The 14,325-nt window shown below is 42.8% G+C and overlaps 1 protein-coding gene across 1 annotated transcript in view; it reads right to left on the minus strand.

Annotated features, from left to right (window-relative positions):
- LMTK2 (lemur tyrosine kinase 2) overlaps positions 1-14,325 on the minus strand; it is an 81,796-nt gene extending 67,471 nt beyond the window's left edge. The window contains exon 1 of the mRNA XM_019542099.1: positions 14,283-14,325. Coding sequence (XP_019397644.1) covers positions 14,283-14,325 — 43 coding nt within the window. The remainder of the gene's footprint in view (positions 1-14,282) is intronic.

A 14,325-nucleotide genomic window follows, 5' to 3' on the forward strand; every position in this document is an offset into this window, starting at 1 on the left:
TGGGGGTGTTTAAGAGGAGGCTTGATGCCTACCTGGCTGGACTCATTTAAGCCCAGTTTTTTCTCCTGCCCAGGCACGGGGTCAGACTTGAAGATCTACAAGGTCCCTTCTGACCCTACTTCTATGATTCTATGAGTTAGATGAGTAACACTTTATACCCTAAATTGTCTGGGCCTGACATTTCTCTTACTTACATTAGTGCTAGTTAAGAGTAACTGTTTACAGGGTTGCCAAAACTCTGGTATACAATTATGAAAATAAGAGGGACATCAGGCCCTGTGCATTTTTAATAATAAAAATATATATAACACCCCCACCAAGAATACTTTTAAAACCTCCTCACCCTTATCAAATATCCCATCTCCTGCCTAGATATGTCTAAGGTATCCTCAAGGGATTTAGACACCTAACTGTCATTGATTTTAATGGGATATAGATGTCTAGGTATTTTTGAGGATATGGGTTATGGGCCTATATACACAATTGGATTATATTACATCTGTTGCCCATCAGTTAATTTATAACATTCTCATTTCAGCAGTGAAAAGAAAAGTACTTAATGCTGCTTTAAATGCTGCAAGCGGTTTTATTTCACAATCTACTGCATCATATTTGAATATCAGGATTTTGATGCAATTTACTGACAAAATGCCATGTTCCAATATCATCTGGGATTTAATGCTAGGATATCATCAAAGGTACTAGTAAACATGCCATTTTATAATAATACATTCAAGGTACACAGCCAGTCGGGGGGCAAAGTTCCATGTAACTGAACTCCCAGTCCTTTGATCTTCTTACTACCCAGAGTTTTTCCCATCTTCAGACAACCATCAATATTACAGTGGTACTTACATAAAATCTATCCTCCTACCATCAGCAGGAACTGCACAATTTACCAATCTGTAGTTATTGCAGTTAGACATTCACAGCAATTATATCAGGCTGGCAAATAGTCCAAAAGGCATTAAAAAATTAAACATTTCTAGACATATTTACTAAAGTAAAAGGACATTTTCTTATACACAAAATGGGCTATATATTTCCCTCTAGCACAGCCTTATGTTTCTTGATTATGCGGTGTTATCATCCCCAAATTACTGAACCTGCTGTTCTGTGTAGGAGGTGTTAAAACCTTTTTTTAGAGAGAGATAATTGGATTAACTGAAGGATGTTGAGGGTTTTATTTTTGGTAGATTTTCTTAAATGCTTTTGATAACATCCTGGTTTGAAAGGAGCATTGTCTAGCAGCTAGAGCATGGGTCTGGGAATCATGAATGCTAGGTTATACTACTAGCCCTGCTGGAGATGAACTGTGTGACCTCATTTAAGCTCTCTGTGCCTCAATTTCTCCAGTTTATAACACTTCCTTACTTCCCTAGAGATTCTGAAACTAGTTCAGTATCTCTGAAGACAGCTAAGATGCTTGCTATATACCTGCTTTGGATTACAAAGCACTATTCTTACTGACATACCCTACTTGAGCAATAGTATCTTCCATTGCTCTAATATCTTCCTTTATAAATTAAGCTACATAATTTACAGGGAGGCAAGTATAAAATTCCCACTGGAGGAAACAGAGACAGAGGGATGTGGTTAATTTTGGCCCATATTTGTATTTGTGGTACTGCAAAGGTTTTGCTGGCCCCTGGTATATAGCTTCTAGCCACCTCAGCAGAATGGACCTGAAAAGCAGGGAAATGCTGGGCATTCTCTCCATGGATCCTACAAAGAGGGCAGGAAGAGGGGCCAGCATAAAGTGAGTGCTGCCACTTCTATCTCAGCTAATTCTGCCTCAGGAGATATTCTTAGGGAGCTGTTTTGTCCCCCTTAATGTTGCCAGAAAGGCCGAAAAAGGTTCAGTGCAACTAAGAACTTAGGCAAAAAGTTAGTAACACAGAATATAGCACAGAATCAGTAGAAGAGCTGAGAGTAGAGCCAGGGTCTGCTTTTAGCCTGGTCACTGTTTTATCCATTAGGACTCCATTCCTCTCCCATACGTGACTATTGAAAACTTTCTCCAGAAAAAATGCACCATCTGGTAATTTCTGGAGGGTTTTTTTGTTACCCTACATGTTTTTCTACTATCAGCTCTGACCTTTTCTGTTTAACAGACAGACTGTTTTCCCCATTTATTTTAAATGAAACTTAAATTAATAGAGCTGACTGTATAACAGCCAGTTCCATCTGCTTGGCTGCAAAGTAGCTTGGTGATGTTTTTAAAGCTCTGAAAACAGTGTTTATCATTAAGTTGTGTGCAGAAGCAGCCATGAGAGCACACAACACATAAAGATATTATATGAAAAAATGGCTACGGAATAACAAATGTAAAAGACAAAAAAAAGAAAATCTTCCTACTCAAGGTCAAATGATCCGTCGCTCTTCAAAAATATGCCTTCTTGACCCAAATTGACCATGGAGTGTCTACTGCATTGCATTATACACATACCCAATAATGGTTTGTAAAATATGCACAAAAAATACCATCAGTTAGACCCTGAGACTATAGCTCACACAAAGGCATCCAGTAAAGGGAGTGTTTTTTCCAGTCCTGACTCAAGCAATACTCTGGTTGATGCCAACAGTTTTTTGCAGGTGCTTAGCTACTCCCAGGTGCTGACCCAATAGGACTGCTTCACTGAGTAACTGTCACGGCATTCGCTCTGTGCCTGCATGCTGGAGGTGTAAATGACAAAAATAGCATTCCACATAAAGGACTCATTCTGTGCTGTTCTAACAAGAGACACAAAGACTCAGCAGAATCCTCCACAAGACACAACATTAACTCATTCCTGCACCAAGAACGATGGTCTAGCTGCAGATTGCCGGGGCAGACTGTGATGTTAAATGTTAGTGGACCCGAGACGTGTTCTAAGCGAGCTTCCAACGAAAACATTATCACCAGACCGACCCTGCCAGGAGCTCTGAGTAGAACCACCAGTATCTGGTCGCAAACCCAACCAGTAAAAGAAGGTGAATGTTTGCAAATATATTTGCATGCATTCTAAGCAAAGTAAGGCTGTTATTAAAAATCCATAAACACACATTGTCACCTGACTGTTTCAGCCATTTGAAATGGAGCAGCAAAACGAGAGGCCATTTACAAAACCTGGCTGCATCTAGGCCCTACCCAGCACTTCTACAGCATCTCCCTCCCATGATTTTAACTTACTTTATAAACATTAAGGCTCTTATGCATATACATTTTACAGGTAGGGAACCTGAAGCGCAGAGAGACTAAGGGCCAGATTTTTTATGACTCCCATTTTAACTGCTTCAAAACACCTGATCCTAAGTGACAAATCAATTGAATCCTCTTCCAGGGACTGTAACCACCCTTTCTACCACTCAACTTCACTGAGAGTTTAGTTATGAAATAAGTTCCAGGTTTAGGTCCACCTGTTGTGTTGCCAGCTAAAACGTCACCCCAGATTCAAAGTAACATCAGGAACATTGTGATATGTCTCAAAATCAAAGGGAAGCCCAGCTGGAACAGTGAGTCAGAAGCAGAGAACAGCAAGCTGTTAACACAGAGATGATTGCTGCCCACCAGCTCTTAGGACTGAGCTGCCACACTTAGAAGAAGGGTGAAGGATTCAAGATTTGAAGGAAGATGCTTGGGAGGAACAGGCTGTAGACAGAAATGGTTGGAGGTAGCACCTAGCTTTTTAAGTCCTAAAAGGCTAGTTTGGGATCTTGTTTTTCATTCTCATACCTCTGAACGTTGTCATTGAATCCCAGAACTGAACGGAACAGAACAGAAGCAGAGACAAATCAAGAGAAGGGAAAACTAAGCAAGATCAGAAAGAAATTTGCAAGTTGTGGCACCACAGTAAATAGAGGTGGAAGAAAGGTGACTTCAGAGTGAAAAAGACAGTAGCCTGCAAGCTGGTATGTCCAGGGAGTGTGTTATAGGAAAAGCAACTTTTAATTCTTTTAATAGTAAAGAGTTGAAGCCAAAAATTTCAGAACTGGACCCAGATTTTTAAACCACAAAGGTGTGGGGTGTTTGGATCCAGGATTTTCATTGGTGTCCATCTCTGATTTTGAAAATATCACTGCATTACTAGGATCGTAATAAGGCACCTGTCACTGCACTATTTGGGAACCAGAACAGAAAATGAAAGCAATGTAAAGATGCCATAATGTGAAGTTGCTAGAAGAGAGGCAGAAAAAAACAAGGAGCAAACCTCATACAGAAGGGACAGAGTAGGGAGGAAAGGGGGTGGAATTGTTCTCTATGTATAGGAGCATTATGCATCTACCTAACTAAATGGGATCAGAGGAGGAGAAAGTTGAGGCATTGTGGGTTAGGATATGGAGGTTGTGGGGAAAGGGACTTGGTGGTGGGGGTCTGCTACAGACCACCACACTAAGAGAAAAAGCTAGACTTGGTATTCCCGAGGCAGCTCTCAGAGGCCGTACAGTCTAGGGACGTGGTTGTCATGGGGGACCTGAACTACCCTGACATCTGCTGGGAGAAGCAGTCAGCCAAATCCAACTGTTCACATAGGTTCGTAACCTGTGTGCAGGGCCTTCACCTAATGCAGGATGTATATGGTCCCACTAGGGGGAATGCCTTACTGGACTTGCTGTTGGCTACGGGGGAGGACCTGGTAGGGGAGCTGCAGATTCGTGGTCACCTTGGGGAAAGTAACCACCAATCAATTGAATTCACCATACGGCATAGGGTGGGTAAGATAACTAGTAGGGTGGAAGTACCTGACTTTAGGAAGGCTAACTTCAGTGTGCTTAGGAGTCTAGTCAATGATGCACTGCAGAAGAAGAGTATTGCGAGATGGGAGTCCAGGAAGGATCGTCATTCTGAAAGGAAGCGCTCTTTTGGGCACAGAGGGAGACTATCCCAGTACGAGGGAAAAGGGGGAAAGGAGCCAAACAACATCCTTGGCTAAACAGGGAAAATGCAGGGGAGCTTAAAGGCAAAAAAGAAGGCATATAGACATTGGAAGCAGGGGGAAGCTACCAAAGAGGAGTATACCTACTTGGCCCGCATTGAAGGGAGGCAGTTAGAAAGGCCAAAGCAACTACAGAGCTGAGGCTGGCAACACAAATTCAAGACAACAAAAAGTCTTTTTTTAGTTACGTAGGGAGTAAAAGGAAGGTGCAGGGCAGCATAGGACCCCTACTGAACAAGGAGGAGCAATTAGTGACAGACAGAGGGGACAAGGCTGAGCTCTTCAATGAGATTTTTGCCTCAGTGTTCCTGAACAGGTCTCAAGATAAGTCTCCTAATGGGCTCTTAGACAGGCATCAGAGGGACACCAGCCCACCAGCTGTCAATGCTGACTTGGTGCAGAGTCACTTGAATGTACTGGGTGTGTTCATGCCTGACCAATCTGGTTTCATTTTATGACAGGGTCACAAAATGCTTAGATGCAGGAGTAGAGGTGGATATTGTTTTCTTGGAGTTTAGCAAGGCCTTCAATATGGTATCTCATCTTATTCTCATAAATAAATTAAGAGGCTGTGACATAGATGTTTACATGGTCCGGTGGGTGGCAAATTGGCTTAGCAGTGGCATCCAGAGAGTGGTAGTAGACAGGTCGGTATCGACCTGGAAGGATGTGGGTAGTGGGGTCCCACGGGGTTCAGTCTTTGGACCTGTACTCTTCAATATCTTCATCAGTGATGTGGATGTGGGTGTGAAGTGTATTCTGTCCAAGTTTGTGGATGATACTAAATTGTGGAGTGAAGTGCACGCTTCGGAAGGAGGAAACGATTGCACGCAGACCTGGACAGATTAGAAAAGTGGGCAGTACACAATAGGATGCAGTACAACAGGACAAGTGCAGAGTGCTGCACCCAGGGCACAAAAATATCCAGCACATCTACTGGCTGGAAAGTGACCCTCTTAGCAGCACAGAAGCAGAAAGGGATCTCGGAGTCATACTGGATTCCAAGATGAATGTGAGTCGTCAGTGTGATGAAATCATCAGCAAAGCTAACTGCATTTTATCATGCATCAGCAGATGCATGACAAATGATCCAAGGAGGTGATACTTCCCTTCTATGCAGCATTGGTCAGACCACAGTTGGAGTACTGCATCCAGTTTTGGGCACCATACTCCAAGAAGGATGTTGATAACATGAGAGGGTCCAGAGGGCATCCTCTCATATGGTTAGGGGCTTACAGGACAAGCCCTTTGAGGAGAGACTGAGCAACCTGGACCTCTTCAGTCTGCAAGAGAAGGCTGAGAGGTGATCTTGTGGCCGCCTACAAATCCATTAGGGGGACGCAGCAGGGGATCTGAGATGCTCTGTTCATCTGGATGCCTGTTGAGGTAACAAGGAACAATGGTCACAAACTGACCTAGATATCAGAAAAAAACTTCACAGTAAAGGTGGCCAAAATTTGGAATGGTCTTCCAAGGGAGGTGGTGCTCTCCCCTACCTTGGGAGTCTTTAAGAGAAGGCTGGATAAGCATCTGGCTGGGGTCATCTGACCCCAGCACTCTTTCCTGCCTATGCAGGGGGTCAGACTCGATGATCTGTTGAGGCCCCTTCTGACCCTAGCATCTATGAAGCTAATGCCCTTGACAAAGGACAACTCTCTGGAGACAAATTGCTGACACTTTAAAAAGCAGCTTCACAATGATAAAAGGGAATGTCTTATTTTTAAGGTTTACTTATTAATTTTAACTGGTTACTGTTAAAAAATGTGAAACTAACAGTGACTTGCTTTCTTCACAATCACAGTCTTCATAGTCTAGCGATCATCCAGGGTTGAAAGGCCTCCATTGATGCCTAGCCTCTTCCTACCCTCTTTAGTAAAAATAATTAACTCTGAAGCAGAAAGAAGTTCCCCAAGCTGCCAAAGCACTGGAAAGTTTATAGCAGGGCTCAGCAATGTTTTTGGGCAGAGTGCCAAAAACACCTGCAACCTCAATTTGTAAGATGTTGGCGTGCCAGGAGTGGACAGAGGGGAAGCCACAAGGAGCTCAGTCCTTGTTGTGGCAGCACAATCCTGCCTCCTTCCCCACTGTCTGCCCCAAGACGTGTGTGCACCCGCCACAACAAGATAGGCCAGGGCTCCATGGACCTTGGTGCAGCCACTTGCAGCCTCCTTACTGCCTGCCACAGCCAGCCTGGGCTCTGAGCAGGTCCCTGCTTCCTGCCTCAAAGCCCAGGCTGCTCGCACCAGGCAGTGAGGAGGCTGCAAGCAGCTGCATTGGAGTCCATGGAGCCCCAGCCCAGCTCATTGCCAGTGGTGGGTGCATGTGCGCCTCAAGGCAGATGGTGGGGAAGGAGCTAGGGTTTCACTGCCACAACAAGGATCGGGTCCCTTGCAGGTCCACTGCCTTCCACCCCAAGGTGTATGCACCAAGCAAAATGCCTTTGTGTTTCATGCACTGGCATGCATGTTGACGGTTGCCTACCTCTGGTTTATAAGGTGCTTTGCTTCCATGATCATGCCGATGGATGAATGGTTAGAGAGGTTGATTATGAGCACTGAAGAAAGAACTACACTTGTGCAACTGAGTTCTGGCGCACACAGTCCTGGCCTATAGTAAATAACTTTCAGAACAACCACAACTACATCTCAATGGTATTTTCATGTCTATGTATCCTGAGTACTTTCCTGGAAACAGACATGTGAGTGGAGTGCACACATGATTAAAGCTGCTCATGCAATCAACATTCACAGGAATGGATCCCAAGTTTTATCAGTGAGTTTTGGGAAACTCTGGGCTGTGGTCCCCTGTGTAAGGAGATCCTCCTCAGGAACAGTTCGTTGGTATTTTTCAAGATGTTCATCCTTGCACTCCTTTGCAAAGCCCAGACGGAAGAATCTGATTTTCTTCAGCAAATGTTGGTAATTGTTAGTTTCCTTCCCCATGCAAGTACAGATAAAAATGATACAGTCCTAAAATTTTCTGAGATGATGCTCTTGTAAATAACTTGTAGATAACTGATGCTCTTTTATTCCATGTTTTCAACCTGTCTAACAATAAATTGATCTCCTTAAGGAACTTATGGGATACCAATCACTGAAAGAATCTGGACATCTTCTGAACAATCTAAAACATGAGTCTTGTCAGTTGTTTGGATTTACTTTTTTGACTTGGCTATGACTTAGCTTCTACAGACATCATTCATATAAGGAATCTGAGAAAATTGTGCTTCTAATTTCTTAAGAAGGCCAAAGTTAACTCTAATTAAGTAGCTTGGATTGAGCTTCCTTGGAAAGAAAGATCACTCTAAAAGCCCTGAACTGAATGCCACAATTCTTGGGATGTGCAGAACCTGGGTCCAATAGTAAATATCATAGTCTGAGTGCCTGGTATTACGCTCTGAAATTAACTGAACATGTCGTCTCACCCCAACCATACACCTGTCGCTTGTAACTGCTTACCTTGCCCAGATGATTTTATTACCAGATCTATTTTGAGGTTTCAGTAAATATAAGGAAAACAAGATGCTGATAGAATGTAAAGCTATATTTTACCTAGTCACATCATCTCCAATTATGCCTTGGCATTCACTATCCTGTCCAGCCAAGTGATATCATAACAGCTTGGAAAGTTTATCAGTGTCATTGCATCACTAAATTTCAGAAGATATTTGCCTAATTCTCTGCAAAGCTATACTTAAGATCTACCTTCATTTATTCATACATGCTGCTTGGTTTCTAGGGAGTATTAAGAAAGAGAACTGGAGATGTCACAGCACTCTCATTCCTTGTTTTGAATGTGACTATAATCTTCTGCTCATCTCAATAGATTTTTTTTAAAAAAACAATCAGTATTTCCAAGGAGTTGAACTAACTGAATGATCCCTTATAAAAAAGTTGGATGTTATACATTGAATTTACGTGAAACACTAAATATTCTAGTAATATTTTACATTGGAGCAGATGCTGAACATGACAGAAGAATGAATGAAAGAGGTTATAGAAATTAGATGGTGATGAGACCAAAGATAATCCTGCCCATATACTAGCCCTAAACTGAGCCACCCTTGCTCCATATAGCACATTCTCTGGTATCCAATTCTATGTGAGATAATACCAGTGTAAGTCAGAAAGTAGCATATTTTGGCATCTTCAGTAATGAATCATTTAAAAGCCATTTACTTAATCCCAAACTATTTACCATATTTCTTCTTACAGTGCTTAGCCATATAGTTTTGTTTCCTTTTGTTTTGTCCATGCTCCATAGTAAAATCATAATGTGAGGTAATCACTTACATTTTATTTTTCCTGTAGTTTTTAGAACAACTGAGAAATTATGTGGACCAGCTCCTAAGATGATGTAAATTAGTATGGCTCTACTGACTTAAATAGAGCCATGCCAGTTTTACATATGCTAAGAATTTGTCATGGCTTGGCTTAATATTGAGCTACTATTAATTGCTTATTTAAACCAGAGTAGAGTAAATTTGTTAATAAGTGATCTTCTTACATCAGTACTAGGAGTTTTTGGTTTAAATGTGCAGCATAAAGCCCAATAAGAATCCTTCAGGGAAATTAGACAGACAGATGGGTAGACTGACATGCCAATACGCCTGTGCCTTTTGAACCTCTGTATTCAGAGTTACCTTAAGATATTCTTATTACTAGAATCGCTACTATATATTAAAGAAGAATAGTACTTGAAAGTATGCTGTTCTAACACCAATGCATAAGTTTCACAGGGCAGAAAGACTAGCATCATAAACTGACAAGCTATCATGAGAGATTACACTGATGAACAAATGGTTAACAACAGCTTTGTTGAAATATTAATTCCCTCCCAGGACTAGATGTAAGTGCTTCTGTGCAATCCAAAAAGCTTTTAAGTATGGAAAGATGTCTTCTCATTGGAGATAAATAACATGAGCCAACATTTTGTATCAGAAAAGTTTTAAAACACTGTCTCTTGAAGATTCCTTTTACACTTAATAAAGTAGAGGCAAATTAGGAGCTTCATCAGTCATTACAAGCTGAAACCCTTGCTGATTATGTCATATAAAATCTGATTTGTTCTTTGCTGCTGCTGTGAATACATGTGTTCAGCAGGTGGCTGGAAGGCTGCCTAACAAGCTGACAACTTCTAAATCAACCTGGTGTGGACAGAGGTCAGGTTATCTTTACAGTTTACAAAACTGTACCACAGGTGTAACCCTACCGTGTGATGTGACACTAGGCAGCTCTTAAAGCAGAGAGAGCCAACCTTTTTAGCAGGCTTGCCACAAATTAGCCCTGCAACTTCCCCAAGTGCCCCTATAGTCCCCTTCCCCTACCCAACCTGCTGTTCTGCCTTCTGCTCCCAGCCCTGTGCTCACTGGCTTATCTGCTGCTCTGCTTTTTTTCCCTTCCAGTGCCTGATTTGCTGCTTTGCTTTCTTCCTGACCTATCTGCTGCTGTGCTGCCTGCCCTTTTCCTTATCTATGATACGCTGTCCATTACAAATGCTGTCCCTACCACTTGCGGCAACTGTGCTGCAGGCTGGCCACCCCTGTCTTAAAGAAAGACATTCTCATTTTGATGCAGCCAGGTACACAGTTGTATCACACCAGTATTTAAGCCATTGCTCAGAATTAGAGGTCCAGGCACAAAAAGACAATGGCTATTAACTTTCTAATTGCCCCCCAGCTACCAATGTAGGGATGAGGCATGGCATGCATCTGCCCTGCTTACTATTGAGCTGACTTTCAGAAGTAAAGTTATCACCTATCCCCTCCCCTTCCTGGTATCAGACATCTCAGCCATCCTGCATAATGAGGAGTGCTTTTAATTTAGACCCAAATATAGTCTCCATCCTACGCAACTCTTTACACACCTTTATTTTAGTCAGTGATGTGGCTCAGAAATGCTGGAGCACTGAATATAGGCAACAGAAAACATTATTTATGTAAAGCAAATTAACACTGCCTCTCGGGGTAAACTCCATACTGTTACTTGCCACCCCCCCCCACCCCCCGTGGACATATATGCACAAGCAGGGTCATTAGTGGATCATGTTTAGAGTTACCCTCTGCCTGATACTTGAACATGGAAGTTTAAATGGTGACTGGAGCTGCTTTCCTCATTAACCGTGTTCAACCCCTAGTTGGTCCCAAGGCAGGGGATGGGTTTATACATATGTTCTTTGTGCAGTGCTTTGCTCCAGCTGGCAAAACACAAACCTGGCAATAAAGACACCACATTCTGACCTACTAGAGTTCTGCATTCTGACCTAGATTCTCTGCATGGTTAGATTTACTAAAGAGAAAGTATTTACGGTCGGACCCCCCTGGCTCTGTCCACCCAGCAAAACCCAAGTATAGATGATGAGACTACTAAGGCAGAGGCCACAACAGAGCAAGCCCTAGTGCCTCAGATAAATGCTGCAGGGCAGGAGGCCCTGCCTATGTCCTACTAGTGCCTACCTACCAGTGGCTCTAACAGATCCCAGAATAGCCAAAGCCCAATTCCTTATCTCCTATTTCCACTGGTTATCAGAGCCTGCATGGGTGGCCCACAAAAGCCATGCAATCCTGCTTATAACTGGAGTAAATTATGACCGATAACATGCAGGAGTCTGGATGTTTTGAAGGGTAAGCAAGCACACTGTGTATTTGTTGTAATCAAGTTTCACTGCCTCCTGTGTCATAGTTCTGTTCACCCCTGAGCTCTGGAACATATCCACAAAGGGCCTTGCTTCTGCACATTTGCTTCCCTGAAACATAGCACATATGTTAGCACATACCCATATACTGTGGGTACTAGAAGATGGAAATGTACCTCATCTGATATTTTTTTCTTAAGTTACCTTATTTGCACAAGCAGCAACAATACCTGTACAAATTGTGTCCACTCCCTCATGTATTTTGCATACACACTGGTACTTGCATACCCAGCTGACTTCCTAATGTGGCCCTGGAGATACTTGGGCATGATTTATACTACTTTGGCCATTTAAAATACTTAAAGCGCCAGGCCAGTGTAAAAAAAAATGAGTCATTCCCACAAAAGGTTCATGTAGCTCAGTTATATGTGCATTCTGTGCCTGTGGGTTATTATTAGCATCTACTTCTTAAATTTTACATGTGGTAAAAGATCAGTATCCTGCCAGGCCTAAAAATGAACTCCTGAGAGAGAGGAGAATAAAAAACCACAGATGGTTTTGTTTTTGGCAGAGACATACAGAGTTCATGTGAAGTATTGAGGAAGCAATACCTCAAAACAGCAAGTATGTCCATAAGCATTGTCACTACCTACATTACTAGAGCTCTTCTTTCATGCATCAGGATGCTGCTGTGTTTGGCACCATGCTAACGTTGAACAAAAAGATAGTCCAAAGGAACTCACGTCAAAACAGACCTGCTGAGTGCAGTGGAATTGCTCCCACCGTGGATCTGGCCTGTCACCTTAAACAAGGCCTTGTATTCACTGGGCTTCTGCACCTGTGCAATCTGCAGAACTGACCATTTTTTCTCAACTGTTGAAGAAATCTGTTACCCTTTTGCATTTATAGCCATCTCAGCTGCCACTTCCTGCTCCCTATTTCTTCTCAGTCACACTGCTACCTGATAAGTGGAAACTGTATGATATTGGGACTTCTTTTTATCTTTCTCTGAAAACCTGTTGGCAGCCACCTATCTCTGAAGTCATGGGACTACATCATATGGTGCTGGCCTTGTTCTACATGTCGACCATACTGGCTAGGTTCCAGTACTCTTGTAAGTTCCCAAGCTGCCACAACCTTCTCATCTTCACCATCGTTGCCTGGTGAGCATACTGCATTACTGTTACTTCCTCAAAGAAGAGGCAGTCTCTTGGCACGTTATGCATCACACCTGATACCAATTATCCTTTCTACGTACTAATGTACATCAGTTTGATACAGACATCTAAAACTCATTTTGAGAAGGCCAAAAGCCCTCTTCCCAGACCACTCTTGTGAATCTAGGATACTGTTGTACTTGTGATGTGGCTCTTAAATCATAACCTAGCCCTACCTTCCTGAGCATTCAGTCCCAAAAGCACTCAGGGGAAAGACCCTGGACAAGCTTTCTGAGCCCTAGATAGAGTACACAAACAGGTAGTCAAAACTGAGACAGCCTTTGAAAATCCCAGTACTAACCTTGCTGTTCCTATTCCCACTTGGAGCAGTAATGTACTAGAATGAAGGATGTGACTACAGAGGCATTGGCACATGGTTAAAAGGTGTGTATAAGCAGAAGTTAGGAGTGTCGTCATACCAGTCTCACCTAATAATAATATAGTTATTTTCATACCACAAGCCTAAGCCCACGCTATATAGAGAAGTGCAGAGCCTGGGGGACTCGGTGACTGTAGGAGTGCCTGCCACTGAGCTGCTAAGCAGTCAACAATGCAAAATTGCTGAGGTGCCTGTTGCTGGGGCTGTTATCTTCAGAAAGGAGGTGAGCTATTTTTGATCTGATGGGATGGGTTTGAAGATGAGTCAGATACCAAATTGTTACCCTGCCTTTGAAAGCTACAGCTGATTCACTGAGCATTTCCCTGCTCTTCCCTTTCTGGTTAATGTAATTTTACATCTCTGAGAAACAGCATAATATATTGCAGCCGGTAGTAGTAGACAAAGGAAAAAGTGTTACTTGAAGAAGACAGAGGAAGTCACATCCTGATTTAGGAGACAAGAATAGCTTCTTCCTCTCTATACAGGACTTGTTCTCTAGTCTCCAGCAACTGTATCTGCTTCCCTTCCCAATTACCCAGCTTAGAAATGCAGTAAAATCATAGAAGGTGAGGGCTGGAAGTGACCTCAGGAGGTCATCTAGTCCAACGGTTTGCTCAAAGCAGGACCATCCCCAACTAGATCATCCCAGCCAGGGCTTTGTCTAGCTGGGTTTTAAACACCTCCAAGGCTGGAGCTTCCACCACCTCTGTGGGTAACCTGTTCCAGTGTTTTACTGTCCTCCTAGTGAGAAAAATCTTCTTAATATCTAACCTAAACTTCCCTTGCTGCAACTTGACTGTTCCTCCTTGTCTAGTGATCTGCCACCACTAAGAACAGTTTAGCTCCATCCTCTTTTGATCCCCACTTCAGTATTTTCTTTGTGAAAACAGTTTTTACCAACTCCATGGGGGAGAGAGCCCTTTGCTGTGTAAACACTAAGGCTGTGTCTTGAGGGACTCACTCCCAGTAGCAGCTGGATGTGTCACCAGGGGGTGACATGGGGCAGGTGGAATGGTCAACTATGTAACTGCTCCGTAAGATATTTATTTCTATGTGATATTTGCCATATTCACTGCCGAGGAGTAACTTCCTATTAGATGCTGGTGTCCAGGAGAGTTTTCACATCTCTCCCCTTACCTTCAGCAGGGGGTAACTGTTTCAGGGTATGGACAGATGACAT

Source organism: Crocodylus porosus, unplaced genomic scaffold (assembly GCF_001723895.1).
Source record: "Crocodylus porosus isolate Cpor-Errol unplaced genomic scaffold, CroPor_comp1, whole genome shotgun sequence".
NCBI lineage: Eukaryota > Metazoa > Chordata > Crocodylia > Crocodylidae > Crocodylus > Crocodylus porosus.